Genomic DNA, 18,881 nt, shown 5'->3' on the forward strand with positions numbered 1-18,881 from the left:
CCAGTTTGTTGTTCAGGTGAACACCCAGGGACTTGTAATCCTCCACGACCTGGATGTTCACCGGTGCAGTGAGTAGTGGTTTCCTGCTGAAGTCGGTCACCACCTCCTTTGTCTTGCTGGCGTTGATGTGCAGGTGGTTCAGAGACCAGTCCACAAAGTTGGTGATGACCTCCCGGTACTCCAGATCGTTTCCCCGAGACACACGCCAGACAATGGCTGTATTGTCAGAGAATTTCTGGAGGTGACAGCTGTCAGTGTTGTGTCTGAAGTCCGATGTGTACAGGGTAAAAAGGAAGGGAGTAGCGCAGTACCCTGCGGCGCCCCTGTGCTGCAGACTACCACAGACACACAGTCGCGAAGCCTCACATACTGCGGCCTGTTGGAGAGGTAGTCGGTGGTCCATGCAGCCAGGCTACTGTCAACTCCAGCTCCCTCCAGCTTCCCCCTGAGCAGTGATGGTTGGATGGTGTTGAAAGCACTGGAGAAGTCGAAGAACATGACTTTCACAGTGCTACCGGTGTTCTCTAGGTGAGAGAGACATCTGTGCAGCAGATAGATGACAGCGTCTTCCACACCTATGCCTATAAGATGTGCAGAAAAATCCCACAGAGATGATCTGCACAGTCCTTGAGGAGTCTGGAGATGATGCCATCAGGGCCAGTAGCCTTCCTGGTTTTAATCCTCCTTCGCTCCCTCCTCACCGGGTCTGTGGTTATGGAGAAGTTGGAGGGGTAGTGTGAAGAGACGCCTGTTGTGTTAGGTGGGGGTGAGGTGAATGGATCACCCCAGCAGAATGTAGTGGGGGGAGGTGTGTTGTAGGTGATAGTCCTGAGATGTTGTTGCTGACAGAGATGTTCTGGGAGGGTGGGGATGGGGAGTGGTTTAGGGGTGCCGTTTGGTCTGGGCTGTCGTGGGTGAGGGAGGAGGCAGGAACACTGTCAAACCTATTGAAGAACAGGTTCAGTTCATTGGCCCATTCACGGTCTCCCACTTCTGGGCCCCTTCCACTGTCGTTCCCGTGTCCGGAAATGGTTTTCAGGCCTCTCCAGACCTCTCTGGTGTTGTTATGCTGAAGGCGGTCCTCCAGCTTCCTTCTGTAGCTGTCCTTGCCCCCCCTTCCCTCTCTCTTAAGCTCCTTCTGCACCCTCTTCAGCTCCTCTTTGTTCCTAGTTTTAAAAACACTCTTCTTCTCGTTCAGCAGGGTTTTTAATTCCGGGGTCACCCAGGGTTTGTTGTTGGAGAAGCACCGTACCTTCTTCATAGGTACAGTGTTCTCCACACATGCAAGGCTACAATGTTTAGCGAGCTAGCTATGTATTGTAATTTTATTGATATAGCGTCAATAACAATACAAACTTCAACAGCTGAAGACAGATAATTCAACATAGCTGGTGAAAGACCAGACATTTGTGGAAACTGATTATCTGTAGATCATTGATAGACTAACAGGAGATCACAATTGCTTTTGCTCCTGAACGTGACAGACTTCACAGAGTTAAAGCCAAGAACTAAAAAGTCCACAAAGATTTTCCCAGGATCGAAAGAGCTGATATTAGTTCGATATTCGGACTTACCAGTTCTTGAGAACTTCAGATGAACTCTCGCTCCTGGGGAAGCTGCCAGAGCAGAGGCAATGATCACCAAGGCCGCCTGTCTTTTTGGTTTACAGTTTATTTGACAAGACAATGATCTGTAAAACATGTACAACAGGAGTCCCCCAAAGCATACAAAACGATATTTGATCCGTGATACATAAAATAAATGAAAGGAAATCAATCGACACTCACAGAAACATGATCATATCTCTAGTGTGTGTGTGTGTGTGTGTGTGTGTGTGTGTGTGTGTGTGTTTTCTAGCGTTGCCATTATCAATGTCAAACACATCCCCGTTTGTGTATTCTTCCGCGTTTCATCATCCGTTCTACTGTCAGAGAAGAAATGTGAGAATTGAAAAGCTAAAAATAACATAAAGAAGGCACGTCTGGCTCCGTGATGAAAAGCTGCGATGACAATGGACGAACGAGAGAGATCGGGAGAGGGAAGAAATAAATAAAAAGGAGGGGAAATGAGAGGGAGGATTCAGACCGAACCGCGTTATCTCCGACGTTCACGGCCTGTTTCTCTGGCATTGAAACCCGTAACGGAGGGAGTGGGGAAACGGAGCAAAGCACCTTTTGGCCAAAAATGCAACGCCGCACATCTCACAGAAGGGACGAACCCAGAGCCTTTATCAAACAGCTAATCCATCTAAAATGATCACAGCAAAGCCTTAGAACTGTAGCAGATTCCGTTTTAGGACTCTTTTCCTGGTGATGTTAAGGATACCTCCCGATGAAGCAACTCTATTAAAAGTGAAGGCTCTGGGTAAAGCTGAATGATCCCCCCGCCCGCTCCCGAAATGAGACGGCAGAGCCAAAACTCATAACCGAATGCTTGCTGAGTCACTGGTCTCTGATATAATGGCTCCCAATGATTGTCTTTTTCCTTTTTAACTCAATCCATCGTGAGCGGGCCCTCTGGCAAACACATAAAACACGATAATCCACGGGAAACTAAATATTCTTTCATTCTGGGAAATTAATTTGCAGACAAAGAAAAGCAAAAACCACCACATTCATAAACTCGTGATAGTTTTTTTGTTCTGTGGCAGGGCTCTGAAATATGTGTGATTGTCTGACACTGCACCGCGCGTGTGAGCGGGTCAGAAAGCCGTAGACTTGGTAACGTGGCGTGACCCCTCTGGCTAAAATACGGACATAGCTAATTTTTTTTGTTCGTTTGTTTGTATTTTTCTTTCCTCCCATAGGTCCATGCAGCATGCAGACATTCCCTTTAATGAAAGTAAACACGTGAGATGCAAGAAGCAGATACACCAAAGAAACATTTACACAGTTTATCCAGCATCAGTCCTGGATTTAGCAGATTAACATTAAATAAAAGAATCAAATATTGTAGATAGCCAACCTGCCAATATCCACAATATGCTCCTTATAATAATAATCTGCGAAATAAATTCAGTTTAGGGACGAACTGTAGGCGTGCAGCAAAAAGTGAGACTTCTAATAACTTCAAATACAGTATATATATATATACACTACCTGGCCACCTGGACTTAACTAAGCAAATAGGTAGGAGCCTCCTATTGGATAATTACTGCATGGGTGATTAACTTTCAGCTGGCAACAAGTTATTTAACCCCAACTGATGCAATGAGTAGCTTCTCATTTCGAAAGACACATCCCATGATCGTGGAAAAGATATTTGAGAAGGGTCAGATCATTGGCATGCATCAAGCAGAGAAAACATCTAAGGAGATTGAAGAAACTACTAAAACTGGGTTAAAAACTGTCCAACGCATTATTAAAAACTAGAAGGATAGTGGGGAACCATCAGGGTAAGAAGAGAGGCAGATGAAGTGATGCACCCATCATGCCTAGTGTCTACTGTACAAGCCTGTGGGGGCAGTGCTATGATCTGGGGTTGCTGCAGTTGCTCAGGTCTAGGTTCAACAACATTATGTGTCCAAAGAATGAGGTCAGCTGACTATCTGAATATACTGAATGACCAGGTTGTTCCATCAGTTGATTTGTTCTTCCCTGATGTTCACGGGCATATTCCAAGATGACAATGTCAGGATTCATGGGGCTCAGATTGTGAAAGAGTGGTTCAGGGAGCATGAGACATCATTGTCACACATGGATTGGCCACCACAGAGTCCAGACCTTAACCCCATTGACAATCTTTGGGATGTGCTGGAGAAGGCTTTGTGCAGTGGTCAGACTCTCCCATCATCAATACAAGATCTTGGTGGAAAATGAATGCAACACTGGATGGATATAAATCTGGTGACATTGGAGAAGCTTATTGAAACAATGCCACAGAGAATGTGCGCTGTAATCAAAACTAAAGGTGGTGTGACCTTTTTTTTGGGCCAGGCAGTGTATATATATGAAAAAAACAAAGCCAAAAAACTTATGATTGTCATAGGTGAGTGAAAGAAAATTGCATTTGGTGCCCACTGTGCAGAAAGCTGTGATGAAATTCCTCTTTTATTGTCATTCCTTCCTTCGTATTACCTCCTCGTTCCATCACCCTGACTCCCTCATGTATGCGCCCCTATCTCTATCTGCCGCCTCTATCGCCTTTTATCTCGCACCTGTTGACAAACCGCCTCTCAAATCTGCAGTTTATCCACCGTCTACGCGTTTTGGCGGGCGAGCCCTAAAACCGGCGGCGTCGCCTCAAAAGCCAACAACGATAACTCTGAAGGATTTGTGTCGTTCGAGGTCTCAAGCGAGCGCTCGAGATTAAGTGCGGCGAGGAGTGGGGGGGGGGGAGAAAAGGGATTTCTGTTTGTTTTGCACTCTGAGGCCGTGAGAGACGACGATTCCACGCTGGCTGCGTTTTCAGATTTGCGCGAGAGACGAAAACAGGAAGCCTGAGGAGCTTTACTACGAGGACAAAAATAAAAAAATTGAAGAAGTCCTGCTCTCTCAACTTAAATTGAACTTGTGCTCGTGATGATGTGGCTACGACAGACGCGTTACATTATTTTCTGACGTTCGGAAAAAAACAAAACCGTTGATACTAATGAAGATTATTCTGCAAACAGCCTTGGGAAAAGTGTTTTCAACAAGCCACCGATCATGCCATGCAGAGTAATATGAACAAGGAGTAAAATCCACACCATTGCATTTTTATATACTCGAAACATTTTAGTATTAAGTGACAACCTTAATAACCCGTGAAAAGCAAAATAGTACTATACAGTTTTTTTTTGGTTGTTTTTTTTTTCGGCGCTCATTTGACATTTAACAAACTTCCTTCCCCTGTACAGAGGCACTGATAACACCTACACTTGTTTTTTTTGTTTTTTTATGTGTACACATTTCACCAACAATATATTATTCATCAATATTATCAATACTATTTACACTGTTCATCATTTGGTACCATGTGACATCTGTGAAGACCAATTTTTTATTTTTTTGATTCAGGCATAGTTGTTGTTGTTCCCTTTTTACGGAAGAGTATTGACTTCACTTGAGAGAATAATGAATCAAGTCTGTTGTTGTGTTACGTTTTTATGAGAACAAGAAAGTTCTGTTTTCACGGAGAAGATGTTTTCAATCAAGTTTAATTTTTTGCTTTGGGCTGAAGACACAGAGAGATACTTCTGTCTTTAAGTTACATTGATGGTGTTGTTATTAGTTTGACAGCCAAGACTTCTGGGATCGATAACTCACTAATAAAATGATGTTATGACGCGAGTGAAGATTAATCCCTCTCGTGGTTAGGTGGACAACACTGCAGCGTCCTTGGGCGTTTTCCACAGCTCAAGCATAACATTATGACCACCTTCCTAATATTGTGTAGGTCTCCCTTGTGCCTCCAAAACAGTTGTGGCTCGTCAGATAATGGACATGGGCCTTCTGAGGGTGTCCTGTGGTGTCTGGCAAAATAAGGGGGCGTTTGAGGGGAGGGGCCTCTGTGGATCATCCCACAGACACTTGATCAGTTTGGGGTCTAGTGAATTTGGAGGCCAGGTCAACACCTTGTGCTGTTCTTCATGTTTCTTTTTTAAAGTGTTTAAAGTGTTTTTGTGTGTGTACCTGTGTCAGGCTGCATCCTGCTGGGGTTGGCTGCTGCCACCAAGGAGTGTCATTGCTATGGGGTGGGGGTGTCTGGTCTGGTCTAGGTGGGTGCTACATGTCTAAGTAACATCCACATTAATGAATGAATGCCAGGTCCAAAAGTTTCCCAGCAGAACAATGAATTGTCACAAGATGGTCAATGTTATTAACTTCTCCTGTCAGTGGTTTTAATGTTATGGCTGATTTGTGTATTTTTATCTCACGAAAACAGATTTTTTTCTCTTTCTCAGAAAAACCAGGCTTAATTTTTTTCTCTCAAGTGAATGCACATGCTTCCATACAATTTTTCTATTTTTAATTTTTATTTTTTCTCCCCCTTTCCGGGTCAACATTTGTCTAAAACTCATGTGTTTCCTACTGGGGCTAAATGTTCAGCATATATCAGAGAGTATGGCCACTTTAATGTGTTAAAATGGCTGTAATGGCAGTATTCTTCTAATATATGCTGATCATTCACACATTCTGAAATACATTCTTTGTGTATTCTCAAACCTACATGTGATTTATTAAAGAAAGGCTGAAAACAAATAAAAACAGTGTTTGTGTGTATTTTATATATATATCTATATATGTGAACCCTGTGTGTGTGTGTGTGCGTTGCTGTAAACAGGCTTCCACCACCCCGACACACAGACTGGCCAAGTCTCCCAATTAACAACAACAAATCTGCATCCCATGGTTTTACTCATGTGATGTTGCCAGGTTACAGAGCTCCAGGATGATGTCACTTCCTCTTCGTTAGCGCTAACGAGTGACCCCGCGGTTCTGACAGCCGCCGGGGTCAGAACTGAGCGGAATGTTTCTTTATTGGACCGTAGCCTGAGCGTAAAACGAGCAACTGTAAGAAAGCTAAACAGTTTGAAACATCTGGAATGATTAAATGAAGCTTTGGAGAGAGCCAGATGATCAGGCTTTGGTATTAATTAAGACCAAATTTGAAGTAACTCAAGCAGAGGAGGAACTTTTATTTGAAAGTATTTCAAAGGTTTTTTTGTTTTCTTTCTGTAGACTAGAGCTCAGGACTGGCATCTTCACATTTAACAATAACTCTGTGACGTTGTATGTACATGGCACACAAAGTTGCATATAATATTTGACACTCAATCCACTGGAAATAAGAAAAAACAAAAAAATAGAAGAAGCTGTTATCTTGCTGTTTTAGGTGGAACGTTTGATTTGCAAGCATCACACAGACAGAGCGCCGTGTATTAATCTGCTATTAATTAGTATTCCAGTTCACCTACATCGCAGCATCCACTGGACCATGTAATTAACACATTGTAAAAGCCTCATCTTATGCAGTGCTCATATGATTTCAATGGCTCTCTGGCTTGTCAGATAGCATGAACTACTGTGTGTGCGCATCCTGAACAGCTTTCACAACCCACATCACTTGTAACAGACAACTCTGATAATTTTGTAATTTATGTTTTCATTTTTTGAGGAATAATCGCAGTATAATGACGCCCCGGTTTATCCGTGTTTAAGAAAACAAAACAAAACCCCCTATACCTCTGTAATCCCAAGTGGCTTTACCGAAAATGAAAATGCCGCTTTTTATGTTAACCATTAACTCCCACTAAATAAGCCTGGTAAAGAAAGATTAACTCATAAGTGGGTTAAAAATTTTAAAAGCTGATATTAAGAGTTTTTCTTTTTTTTTTTTGTTTTAATGCGGACACAGGTGTGCTCGTATTTTCATGCTAATTTCGGTGACCTGCTTCCGGTTTCCTTCCCCCCCGTCTACACATACATGGGGGGAGACACGAAGCTCTCGCCGCGGGAAATGTTGGCCGCCGGCGTCTCGCGGTTGGTCGAATCCAAACCGTTGCCGTGGTGACTGTCGGCCGCGTGGTCCTTGAGCTCGTTGACGTTGTCGTACATGGCCGTGGCGTCCAGGACTGGGGGGGCCCCGCCGTTCAGGGCTCCGGAGGTCTCATCATCCAGGTTCTGCAAGAATTGGAACAAAGCAACACTTTCAGATGATGGTCGTTTTTTAACATAATTATTGAAATGTGAACTTGCTGACTGGAGTTCACTTGAGGCAAACTGAACTAAATGGACATGGTTTAAAAAGACACACACCATCAGCCACAACAGTATGACCACTAACAGGAGAAGTGAACAACATTGACCATCTTGTGACAATTCAATGTTCTGCTGGGAAACTTTTGGACCTGACATTCATTCATGTGGATGTTACTTAGACATGTAGCACCCACCTAGACCAGACCAGACACCCCCACCCCATAGCAATGACACTCCTTGATGGCAGCAGCCATCCCCAGCAGGATGCAGCCTGACACAAAAACGCTTTAGGAACAACTCTAAAAACATGAAGAACAGCACAAGGTGTTGACCTGGCCTCCAAATTCGCTAGATCCCAAACTGATCAAGTATCTGTGGGATGATCCACAGAGGAATGTCCCCTCAAAGACCCCCTCCACTAACAACATTGTGTTGCCAGACACCACAGGACACCCTCAGAAGGCCCATGTCCATTCTCTGATGAGTCACCAGTCACACAATATTAGGAAGGTGGTCATAATGTTACGCCTGATCGGTGTAAGATAACACAGTTGAAACCGAGGCATAAAGTGCAAGAAGCTGTTTGTAGTCCTCCCCAGTTAAGCTGTGACAAGGCGTAGATCAGAGTAAGTGTTTAAAGATAAAAACTGCTTCAATAACTGTGAACTTCTGGAAGGACGGTGATACCAGCCGACCTCCATCAATCAGGACTTTATGGTAGAAAAGCAATAAAAGACATGACAGCCTGCTTGAAGTTTATAAGCACCATTTATAGGACTGTATGAGCATTCAAGGCCAAACTCTAAACACGGTGGTGGCAGCATCATGTTATCGAGAGGGAGACTGCTCCGATCAGGAAGGATGAATACATCCATATGTAAGCCCTTGAATAAATCTTGCTCCAGAGTGCACTCAACCTGAGACAGAGAGGCGATGGTTCACCGTTCAGCATAACAGCTTGGTTCTAGTCTATGACTGTCCCCAAAGACAAGACTTAAACACAACAGTACATCTCTGGTCATCACCTGAATATGATTCTCAGATGTTTCTCATCCGGTCTGACAAATCTAACAGAGCTTGGTGACCAGTCTAAATCCAGGTGTGTATACAGGCATACCCAAGAAGACTCAAAGCTGTAATGGCTGCCAAAGGGCTCTAGCCACAGAGTACTGAACTTAAGGTCTGAATACTTAACGTATACACTGATCAGGCATAACATTATGACCACCATCCTAATATTGTGTAGGTCTCCCTTTTGCCTCCAAAACAGTTGGGCTCATCAGAGAATGGACATGGGCCTTCTGAGGGTGTCCTGTGGTGTCTGGCAACATGACAAGGGACTTTGAGGGGAGGGGCCTCTGTGGATCATCCCACAGATAGTTGATCAGTTTGGGATCTAGTGAATTTGGAGGCCAGGTCAACACCTTGTGCTGTTCTTCATGTTTGTTTTTTTAGTTGTTCCTAAAGTGTTTTTGTGTGTGTGTCTGTGTCAGGCTGCATCCTGCTGGGGATGGCTGCTGCCATCAAGGAGTGTCATTGCTATGGGGTGGGGGTGCCTGGTCTGGTCTAGGTGGGTGCTACATGTCTAAGTAACATCCACCTTAATGAATGCCAGGTTCAGAAGTTTCCCAGCAGAACACTGACTTGTCATTAGATGGTCAATGTTACTTACTTCTCCGGTCAGTGGTCATAAATTTCTGGCTGGTCAGTGTATATACATGTTTATGCGGCAGTTATATCCATTTTAAATCTACAATGCAATAATATATACAGGAAGTGAAGAGTGTTCACTGTTTGTATGTAAATCAGATGACATGAAGATACAGATGTTCTCTTAACGATAAACGATAAAGAGGACTGTATGATTGATTGATAACGGGATAATACACAGAGTTGTGTGACTTCATGTTTTAGACCTACTTTTATTTTTAAACAGGTTTAGTAATTATATACAGCTTAATAATAGTGACGTTTGATTGACTGGTGCAAAGTAAAAGCCCCATGTCGTCCCTGCAGGAGCGTGCAGCTGTCCAAACAGATACGAGGCCCACAGTGGCTGAGCGTGGCTCATGTGTGAACGCAGCAAATCATCATTTTTTTTTTTTATATCTGTGTGTGCGAGCTGGTGTGTATGTGCATATCTGCGTGTGTCAGTTACTGTGACGGGCTCTCGTCCTGTGGTCTCGTAGTAAACCTCTCCTGGGCTGAGAGGCACCGTCTCTGTGGCCGTGGGAGGCCCTGATGATTTGTTCAGCTTCGCGTGCGGAAACCGCCACCGACGCAGAGGAGAGAGCAGAACAAGAAGCAAAACGATGAAACAAGAGAGGTGGAATCATGCACAGATATAAGATTATGTGAACGAGACAACCAAAGACTGTGTAACCTTTGAAGGACTGGCACAGTTACGACAAAACAAAAGAGGTTGAAACTGACAAAAGTTATTCCCGTCCACATTTAACAGATTTTGATTTTCAGTGTAACATATTATTTTAAATAATGAAAAGGGCATAGATTTTTTTATTTTTTTTTTTAGATCCCATAACCCAATATTTTTTAACTTTCCCTTTGAGGCAATCAAAGCAATCAAGCACTTTTTGTATCCTTTAATGAAACTACACCTCTCAGCTGTTGTTTGACAAAACGGCACCACTTCCTTCAGCTTTAAAACTTCCAGCTCAGACTGTTTCCATACATTGTAGGGTGCATTTAGACCAGGGTTGTCAAACATGCAGTCAGTAAACCAAAACCAGCCCACCAGAGGGTCCAATCTGGCCCGCAGGATAAGTTTGGAAGATGAAACTACTATTCCTAATTTGTCCACTAGGGGCTGCACTGTTTTCGTAAGAGAGAAATCACTGCATTCCAGTTTATTTCAAACCAGGGAACACACTTAGGCAAAGACTGGTCCACCCTAAAGACAAAACACCCAGGCAAAAACAGAGTAATGTGGTGTATGCTGTTCAGTGCAGTGAGGAGGGTACAGACTTATACATTGGGGAAACCAAACAATCCATCCATAAACGCATGTACCAACACAGGAGAGCCAGCTCATCAGGAAACGATTCAGCGGTCCACCTACACCTTAAGGACAAAGGGCATTCCTTTGAAGATAACAACGTTCAAATCTTAGCCAGAGAAGACCGATGATTTGAAAGAGGAGTAAAGGAGGCCAAGCCATTAGCTGCAAAGGTTTCTGGTTGTTAACATAACAAGCAAGTTTCAGGAGGAGTTCATATTTAAACCTCAACTTCCCACCAGTCCCCTAGAACTGCAGAAACTACTCGAATGAGTGGTGAAACGACTTCTCAAAAAACTCTACAAGTCCAGTTGCCTTTTTTGAACTTTTTTGGATTTACCATGACATATACCATGACCTGGATGACTGAGAACCTTCACAGACAGTAAGAGTTGTGGACATAGCACAACGCTGAGACCCAGAACTGAACAGCAGACGGCAGTAACGTGCTGAAATCGCACTTAACGGATTGTCCACATGCTGGAGACTTCTTGAGCAAGACACTGAACCCCCGTTTGGCTGCTTGGCAATGGAGTGTGTGCTTGTGTGAGCGAATAGGTAGATGTGTCACTGTGACTGTTAAAGGGCTATAAAGGCTGTTACATGCAAGAAGCAAGAAGTTTGTTCCCTCAGCCCTCGTTTGGGAGTTCTCGCAGCTTGTTCTTGACACATCAACCGGGTCATTTTTCTTGTTTGGTGTCCAGCAACTATTCTGCGATTAGTCAGAAATTGGAAGTGGGCGTGGTTAATGCGGAAAAGCGGAAATGCTAGCGGCCACTCTGTGAGCTCCCAGATGCTAATGTTAGCAGTGTGACCGCTAATCTCTCCTGGGTACAGATCGTAATACTGTGTGTGGGTGCATGCTGAATGAACGGTATGATCCGACGGACGTGGTTGTCAAAACGACCGGCCAACATCTGAAAATAATAAGAATATTGCCTCTCGTCGTCCATCCCCCCACATCTCCCACAATGCTTAGCGTGTGTGATGTTTGCTGCAGAGGGCCTGGCCCTGCTCTCTAGAGATCAAACTGGGCTGGATGAGGCCCCTGAATTAAAACAAGTTTGACGTCCCTTGATGTAGATGGATGTGAACGTGATAAACATGAGTCCATTTGACGGAAGCAGTCATTTGTGATTCCTAACATGATCCTCTAGCTTTCAGTCCTACCTTAGAAGAGAAGGATACTTATTACAATCACGTTGGTGTTATATCACAACGTTATCAATCAGTCACGTTGTGGCCGCACCTCTAAAGAAACACATGGAGCCATAAAATAGAGGTTTCTTCTTTTTAATCTTCCAAATTAAGAGTTTACTGGCCAATCTGGTGAAACTTTAACCTTTTTACTTCAGCTGCCTTGTTTCAGGATTTCAATTACAGCACTCTGATGCAGAATGCAGCCCCAAACTATGAACATTTTTAATTGGTAATAAGCTTTAATCTTCATTTTAAAAGATAACAGAGATGCAGACTTGGATTAACTTGAGACGCGGCTCCCTCAAAAGTTGCATTTCCCTGATCATACAGACTTTATATTTAATTATTGGGCTTAAGCATCGAAAGAACGCTATCTCCGTGAAAAAGAAAAACAACTTTAAAAGCAAAATGTTAAAGCTTGCCTCGCGGACTCGTGACTTGACCCAGACGTGGCCTCAAAGACACGAGGCTCCATTTGAACATAAAAATAGCGCCGCAGAGATAATGCAGTCTTCTGGTCGCGCTCAGCAGATAGTGCTTTGTAGGAAACCCCCGTAAATGTCTAATAAACTTTCACTGTTGAACCCCCGTGAACCTCCCTTTTCATCCGAGGCATTTATGGCCATTTAGGCGTCTTTTATGCATCTAATCAACATAAAATTACAGAGTTTTAGTCACATTACATAACGTGGATCGACCACGGCAAAATGTGTCTGAATGATGGACTCAAACACCGGACACAGAGAGGAGAGGAGTGCTCTAATGGAGCTCTTTACAAACCAAGCTAATTATTTCGGCACACATAAGCCAACTCAGATCTCCAATCAATAGCCATTAGCCCCATTATGACGGCCCAAATGGACTGTACGTGTATCTGTGTGTGTGTGTGTGTGTGTGTGAGTACAATATAACAGCAGTGACAATAAGGATTGATTCGAAGCCATGCCGGCCACTCACCATCTCCGTTGAGCTGCTCGCCTTCATAGGGGGAGGGGGCTTGTGCTTGGGTGGGCCCCTGATTGGACAAAAGACAAACATAATTCGCTATTGATCTTCATTAGGACATCAGACCTCTTTTGTATTTAACACAGAGACATCTTGGGCTGCTCGTCTTGGAGTATCGAGCTCCGAGGGCGCCCCACTGTGTTGTAATTCAGCCCAGATTCTATCTGTATACAAAATTCAACGATTATTGTGACAAGAAAAAAATATCTGAGTGTGCTTTAAAGATTTTTGCACTGGAAGAATGAAGCAGCCTCAATACTGATGGAGAAATTCTGTTAAAGCAAATAGCAATGTCCAGTTTACCCAGTACCACCACCTCTGTGGTTCTCAGAGCGTTACAGTAATATACAACATGATGTAAATGTGAGTCCAGTATTCTCCATCACTCTGCAAAGTGTCAGGAAAACTAACAAGCTTTGATTTTCTTCCATTTCATGATGAGAAGGCAGCGAACTGTGTTTAATATATCAGAGATTGCTACGTTGCTGCCATGAAAAAAACTGATTTGGCTTCTATTCATAAAAATTTTTGCAATTATTGTGAGAAAAATAAACTCTTTAGCGTGGCTTAAAGATTTTTACACTGGAAGACAGAAGATGTGTCTGTGTCTGCATGCACTCAGGCCCACAGAGAGAGTCCTGGTGGAACTACACAGCTCAGAATACACCGATCAGGCATAACATTATGACCACTGACAGGAGAAGTCAACAACATCGACCATCTTGTGACAATTCAATGTTCTGCTGGGAAACATTTGGACCTTTTGGCATTCATTTGTGTGGATGTTACTTAGACATGTAGCACCCACCTAGACCAGACCCCTGCTGGTGACACCCCCACCCCATAGCAATGACACTCCTTATCCTTGTAGAGTTTCTTGAAGACGTTCCGCCTCTCTTACTTGACAGGTAAGTATCTAGCCGTTAATGGACACCAGTCGTGAGAGTTTCTGGTCGTTAAAGAAACAAGTCAAGCAACTTTTCTGATGGGCTACACCCACAGATGTTCCTTTTTAAACTTCACCTTCCCACCAGTGCCTTAGAACTTAAGAAACTACTCGGATGAAATGTTTTCATGAAACTCTACAAGTCCAGTTGTCTTTCTTAAACTCCTTTTGGATACACCATGACCTGGATTACTGAGAACCTTCACAGACAATGACTTTTGGACCTGGCATTCATTGGTGTGGATGTTACTTAGACATGTAGCACCCACCTAGACCAGACCAGACACCCCCACCCCATAGCAATGACACTCCTTGATGGCAGCAGCCATCCCCAGCAAGATGCAGCACAAGGTGTTGACCTGGCCTCCAAATTCACTAGATCCCCCAAGTATCTGTGGGATGATCCACAGAGGACCCTCCACTAACAACATAAGACCAAACTGGAGACTATACTGTACGTTGTTTTAGATTGACTGATGTTTTCTTCCCTTGAAAGTTCTGTATTAAAATGTCTCTTTTCCCTTCAGTTATCATCTAATTTAGATAATATAGTACCTCCACTGCTGATATATTAAAAACTGTTATAATATTAGCAACCAGCTCATGTAGAAAGCCAAAGGTCTGGCCTCTAAACAGGATGGCGGAGAGCAAACCAAAGCTATAAACAAGAGTAAATATTGGACTTGCATTCACTGTGAAGCCAGAAGATGATGATATTGCTTTCTGTCTGCTGCGTTAGAAGGTTGTTAATTGTTGTTCAGTCCATGCCGTGCGCAGTGGAAGCTTCGGTCCGGGTTTTTCCTGCTTTTAAAGTTAAAAAATTCCCACTCTCGTTCTCAAGACTCACCGAATGAAAAATGAAATAAAGCATCTATTCATGAGCTGTCTGGTTTGAGCAGAGCCTCCTTTGTGCTTCTCAGTGCATGCACACACAGCATTTCTTTTACAGTGTCAAGTCTTTGAACCGCATGAAAATGTTTCCTTGTCTCACGGTCACCATTTCGCATGAATAGAAACTTGAATCTGTAGTATTTTGATGGTAACTGTCATAATCTCTGACTCTGATTAAACAGCAGATGACAGAAAGGTAAAGTTAGCAGCTAGATAGGAAGTGTACACAGAGGGGTGGATCAGGCATAACATTATGACCACCTTCCTAATATTGTGTAGGTCTCCCTTGTGCCTCCAAAACAGTTGTGACTCATCAGAGGATGGACATGGGCCTTCTGAGGGTGTCCTGTGGTGTCTGGGAACAGAATGGTGTTAGTGTGGGGGCCTTTGAGGGGGCCTTTGAGGGGAGGGGCCTCTGTGGATCATCCCACAGATACTTGATCAGTTTGGGATCGAGTGAATTTGGAGGCCAGGTCAACACCTTGTGCTGTTCTTCATGTTTTTTTTTTTTTAGTTGTTCCTAAAGCGTTTTTGTGTCTGTGTCTGTGTCAGGCTGCATCCTGCATCAAGGAGTGTCATTGCTATGGGGTAGGGGTGTCTGGTCTGGTCTAGGTGGGTGCTACATGTCTAAGTAGCATCCACACCAATAAATGCCAGGTCCAAAAGTTTCCCAGCAGAACATTGAAGTGTCAAAAGATGGTCGTTGTTATTGACTTCTCCTGTCAGTGGTCACAATGTTGTGGCTGATTGGTGCATGTCCATAGTCTATGTCCATTTACCAGAGAAAATGTAGAAAACTGCGTTCAATAAATGTATGTGCCTCTCTATTATTTTAATGATGATATAACAGTTTCTATGAACGCTAGAAGACATAACGTGTCTGTCACCTTTTATTGTTTCTTACTTATGTTTCACGGCTCTGAAATACAAATCCAAGGAACTGGAGCCATCATGGTCCAGTGTAAATATTTCTCCATCTACACCTTTATGCTTTTGGTTGTACTTTAAGTCCTTAATGAGAACCACATGGACAAGCAGTGTTGGAAACAAATCACCCTTTGAGGCTCTAAGAAATAAAGAACATAAATCAGATTTAATTGATCCCTCGTGGGTCATTAATATAGTAGATATACTGTATATACTATGATCCTGAACTTTATTATTTATGGTCAATAATTAATGTCTAGTAATTATCATGAATGACATCTTCTTCCATGACTGCGTCACTCTAAGTAGCTGCACATCTGAGCATGCCTGCAACTCAACTGAATTCATCTCTGACTCAGCAAGCCGGCAGGAAACAAACTGCACATTTGTTAATTTACTGCATGCCTCGATGTTCTACAAGGAGCCTCCGTTTGCAAAATCACTTCGTCAAACCAGAATTAAAAGCGGCGGAGGTTTTAATAAATCCCCATTTACGACTGCGGCCCAGGGGAGGAGCTGCCAGGGCTGAATGAGGAGCTTAGATCGGAGCATTTTGGGAGTTAAATCTCTCAGCGGCCTCGCGCTGTAAACTTCAGGTCGGGATTTGTCACCGAGCCACCACTGGTGGGTCCCCTCGTGACATGTAATAAGTTTTAATGAGCCTCAGTCCCCGAGAGGGAGATTAATTTTTGCTCTGGAGGTTAAATAAACGATGGAGTAGATGCAGAACTGCTAATGATGACTTACTCCCCGTTCTCCTGCCACTTGCGGATGAAGAAGATGGCGCCGACGATGGCGGCGATGAAGATGAGCGCCCCGAGGACGCCTCCTATTACAGCACCTGTTGGTGGGCCTTCAACGAATTTACGTTCCTCTTCTTGTATGGGTGGGGGCCACAGGAAGGGGAAAAAGAGAGAGAGAGAAAAAGAATGGCACATTAATGTTGCTCATTTGCAATGTTTGAGAAAATTATGCAGCTTTTTGAGTGTTTCATGAAGCTGCAGCTGAGCAAGGCATGCAACATTTAGTCATTCATTAATTTTCTGTAAGTGCCTGTCCTCTGGAGGTTCTCGGGGCTCTGGAGCCTATCCCGGCTATCATAGGGTGAGAGGTGGGGTACGCCCTGGACGGGTCTCCAGTCTATCACAGGGCTAACACAGAGAGACAGACAACCATGAACCTAACGAGTCTTTGTCTTTGGACGGTGGGAGGAAGCTGGAGTACCTGGAGAGAACCCACACAGACACAGGGAGAACAAGCAAACAGAAAAGACACACAGAAAAGCCCAGTCAATCGATGGATTAGAACCCAGAACCTTCTTGCTGTGAGGCACCAGTCCTAACCAGGCATGCAACAGTCTAATTAACTATCTCCAGACAGCGAAGAAGAAATGAAACATGGATTTAGGTGATCAAAAGTCAATTTCTGTGTCAGTTCCAGCTCTGAGCACGTTTTCCACCACGTTGACACTAAAACGGAGTCGCGCAAACCCAAAGAAAAACCATACGAGCTCCAGTACTAAACCAGTTGTCAGATATATATATGTACACCAACTCTTCCGGATGCCTTCCACCCTTCCAAGCCTCACGCTGACCTCGACATTTGCCTTCAATTAAGAGCCCCTTTATAATTTCCAGTGGGTGGCGAGGCTTCTGAATTGACTGTAAAAGCCTCTCATTACTGCGTGCTCTTAAGAAAAAAACAACAGAGAGAGAGAGAGCAGTGAGCTGACAGCAGCCGCACACAGCCACCACCACCACCACCACTGTGAATTGCTCAGCACGATCATCTACTGTCGCGGGGAGCTCGGCGGAAAAACAACAAAAGGGAGGGCTCGGTGGTTTTCACAGGTTGTTTGGTTTTAGGGAAACGGATGTAATCACTACCGCCGGAGTAAACACACACACTTCTGAGCCTGATATAGAGACGATAAAGGGATGATTACCACCGTGATTACCGCTCATTTAGCAGATGTTGAAGTATTTAGCTTAAAAGATTAGAACAACTTTTGCTGCCGTGGGTTAAAAAACAAACAAACAAAAAAGTACTGTAGTTACCGCAGATGCAAACGTTTGAATCTAAACTTATGCTGCTGTTTTTTGGTTTGAAACACTATTGAAATGCGATTGTAGACATTTAAAACACATTTGGATTGATCAAAAACAACAAAAATTCCGTTAACTATTAGCTCTGAACTGTTTAGAAGAAGAAGCATCTGGATGCAAAAAATTAACACAAAATTAAAGGTTTAGTTCGTACAGATTGCACTTTTCTCCTTAAGTCCACCTTAAATAGGTGGAAAATTCATTTTAATGGCAGACATATGTGTTTTAAAGGCCTCTATTCATGACTTTTAACGATCTTTACTTTTCGTTGAGGGTTGCAGGAGAGTGGGCTCAGAAATTAGACTGCATTTACCTTCCTGACCAGCAGGTGGCAATCTATCTCAACCTTCATCGATAGATAGATAGATAGATAGATAGATAGATAGATAGATAGATAGATAGATAGAATTACCATGTCTTCCACAGTGGTCACAGACAGAGGAGGTAGCAAATCTCAATTATGCATGATCGCGAACACAGACTGAGGGGAGAAAGAGGGAGAGGAATGAGAAAGAAGACACAAAGCACAAAGAGAGAGGTGGATGGGAGCTGGGGACGAAGGTGGGGGGAACAAGAAGGACGCCGCGGGGAGGGTGGGGACAAAAGGTAGGAGAAGAAGGAATGGATCCGAGGGAAATTGGAACGAGGAGGGTTGCACAATGATGGCAAAGAAGAGACAGATGGCAGGAGGAGGGAGAGACACCGAGGCTGACGCCGGGCCTTTTTCCTCACAGCTGGAAAATAATAAAATATGCACTCGACGCATGTGAATAGACGCCTCCTCCTGTAATCATGTGCAGAATGTGATGTTTGTTATTAAAGTTTACCCCGGTCAGAAACAAACTGCCTTCTCAATAAACAATGGGTCCCGGCAGCTGCATGGGAAATGGCACCAGGGCGGCTGAGGGAGGAACGGGTGGGGCGCGCAGGATGTGCTGACCTGACTGGACAAAGAAAATGAGGGCGACGGACGGAGGACGGGACAGAGAGCAGATCTCGGAGAACACTCTCTGGCTCATCCCCAAACACACAGAAAGCATCAGCATCATTATCCTCCATCCAAAAACACCTGTTGTTCTCACCGCAGGCTAACCAGAGGTGTTGAATAG

General features: G+C 43.9%; 1 protein-coding gene across 2 annotated transcripts in view; it reads right to left on the reverse strand.

Moving 5' to 3' along the window:
• Positions 1 to 1,667: 1,667 nt before the first annotated feature.
• Positions 1,668 to 18,881, reverse strand: part of pvrl2l (PVR cell adhesion molecule related 2 like) — a 326,935-nt gene continuing 309,721 nt past the window's right edge. Inside the window, exons 7-10 of one of the 2 annotated variants that reach the window (XM_084563431.1) lie at positions 16,415 to 16,544; positions 12,856 to 12,913; positions 9,841 to 9,936; positions 1,668 to 7,604 (exon numbers count right to left, since the gene is read on the reverse strand). In XM_084563431.1, the coding sequence (XP_084419557.1) occupies positions 7,398 to 7,604; positions 9,841 to 9,936; positions 12,856 to 12,913; positions 16,415 to 16,544 (491 nt within the window). In that variant the 3' untranslated portion in view covers positions 1,668 to 7,397. The remainder of the gene's footprint in view (positions 7,605 to 9,840; positions 9,937 to 12,855; positions 12,914 to 16,414; positions 16,545 to 18,881) is intronic. The other variant, XM_084563432.1, reaches the window with a different exon arrangement.

The sequence above is a fragment of the Chelon labrosus genome (assembly GCF_963514085.1).
Source record: "Chelon labrosus genome assembly, chromosome: 16".
In the NCBI taxonomy this organism is placed as follows: Eukaryota; Metazoa; Chordata; class Actinopteri; order Mugiliformes; family Mugilidae; genus Chelon; species Chelon labrosus.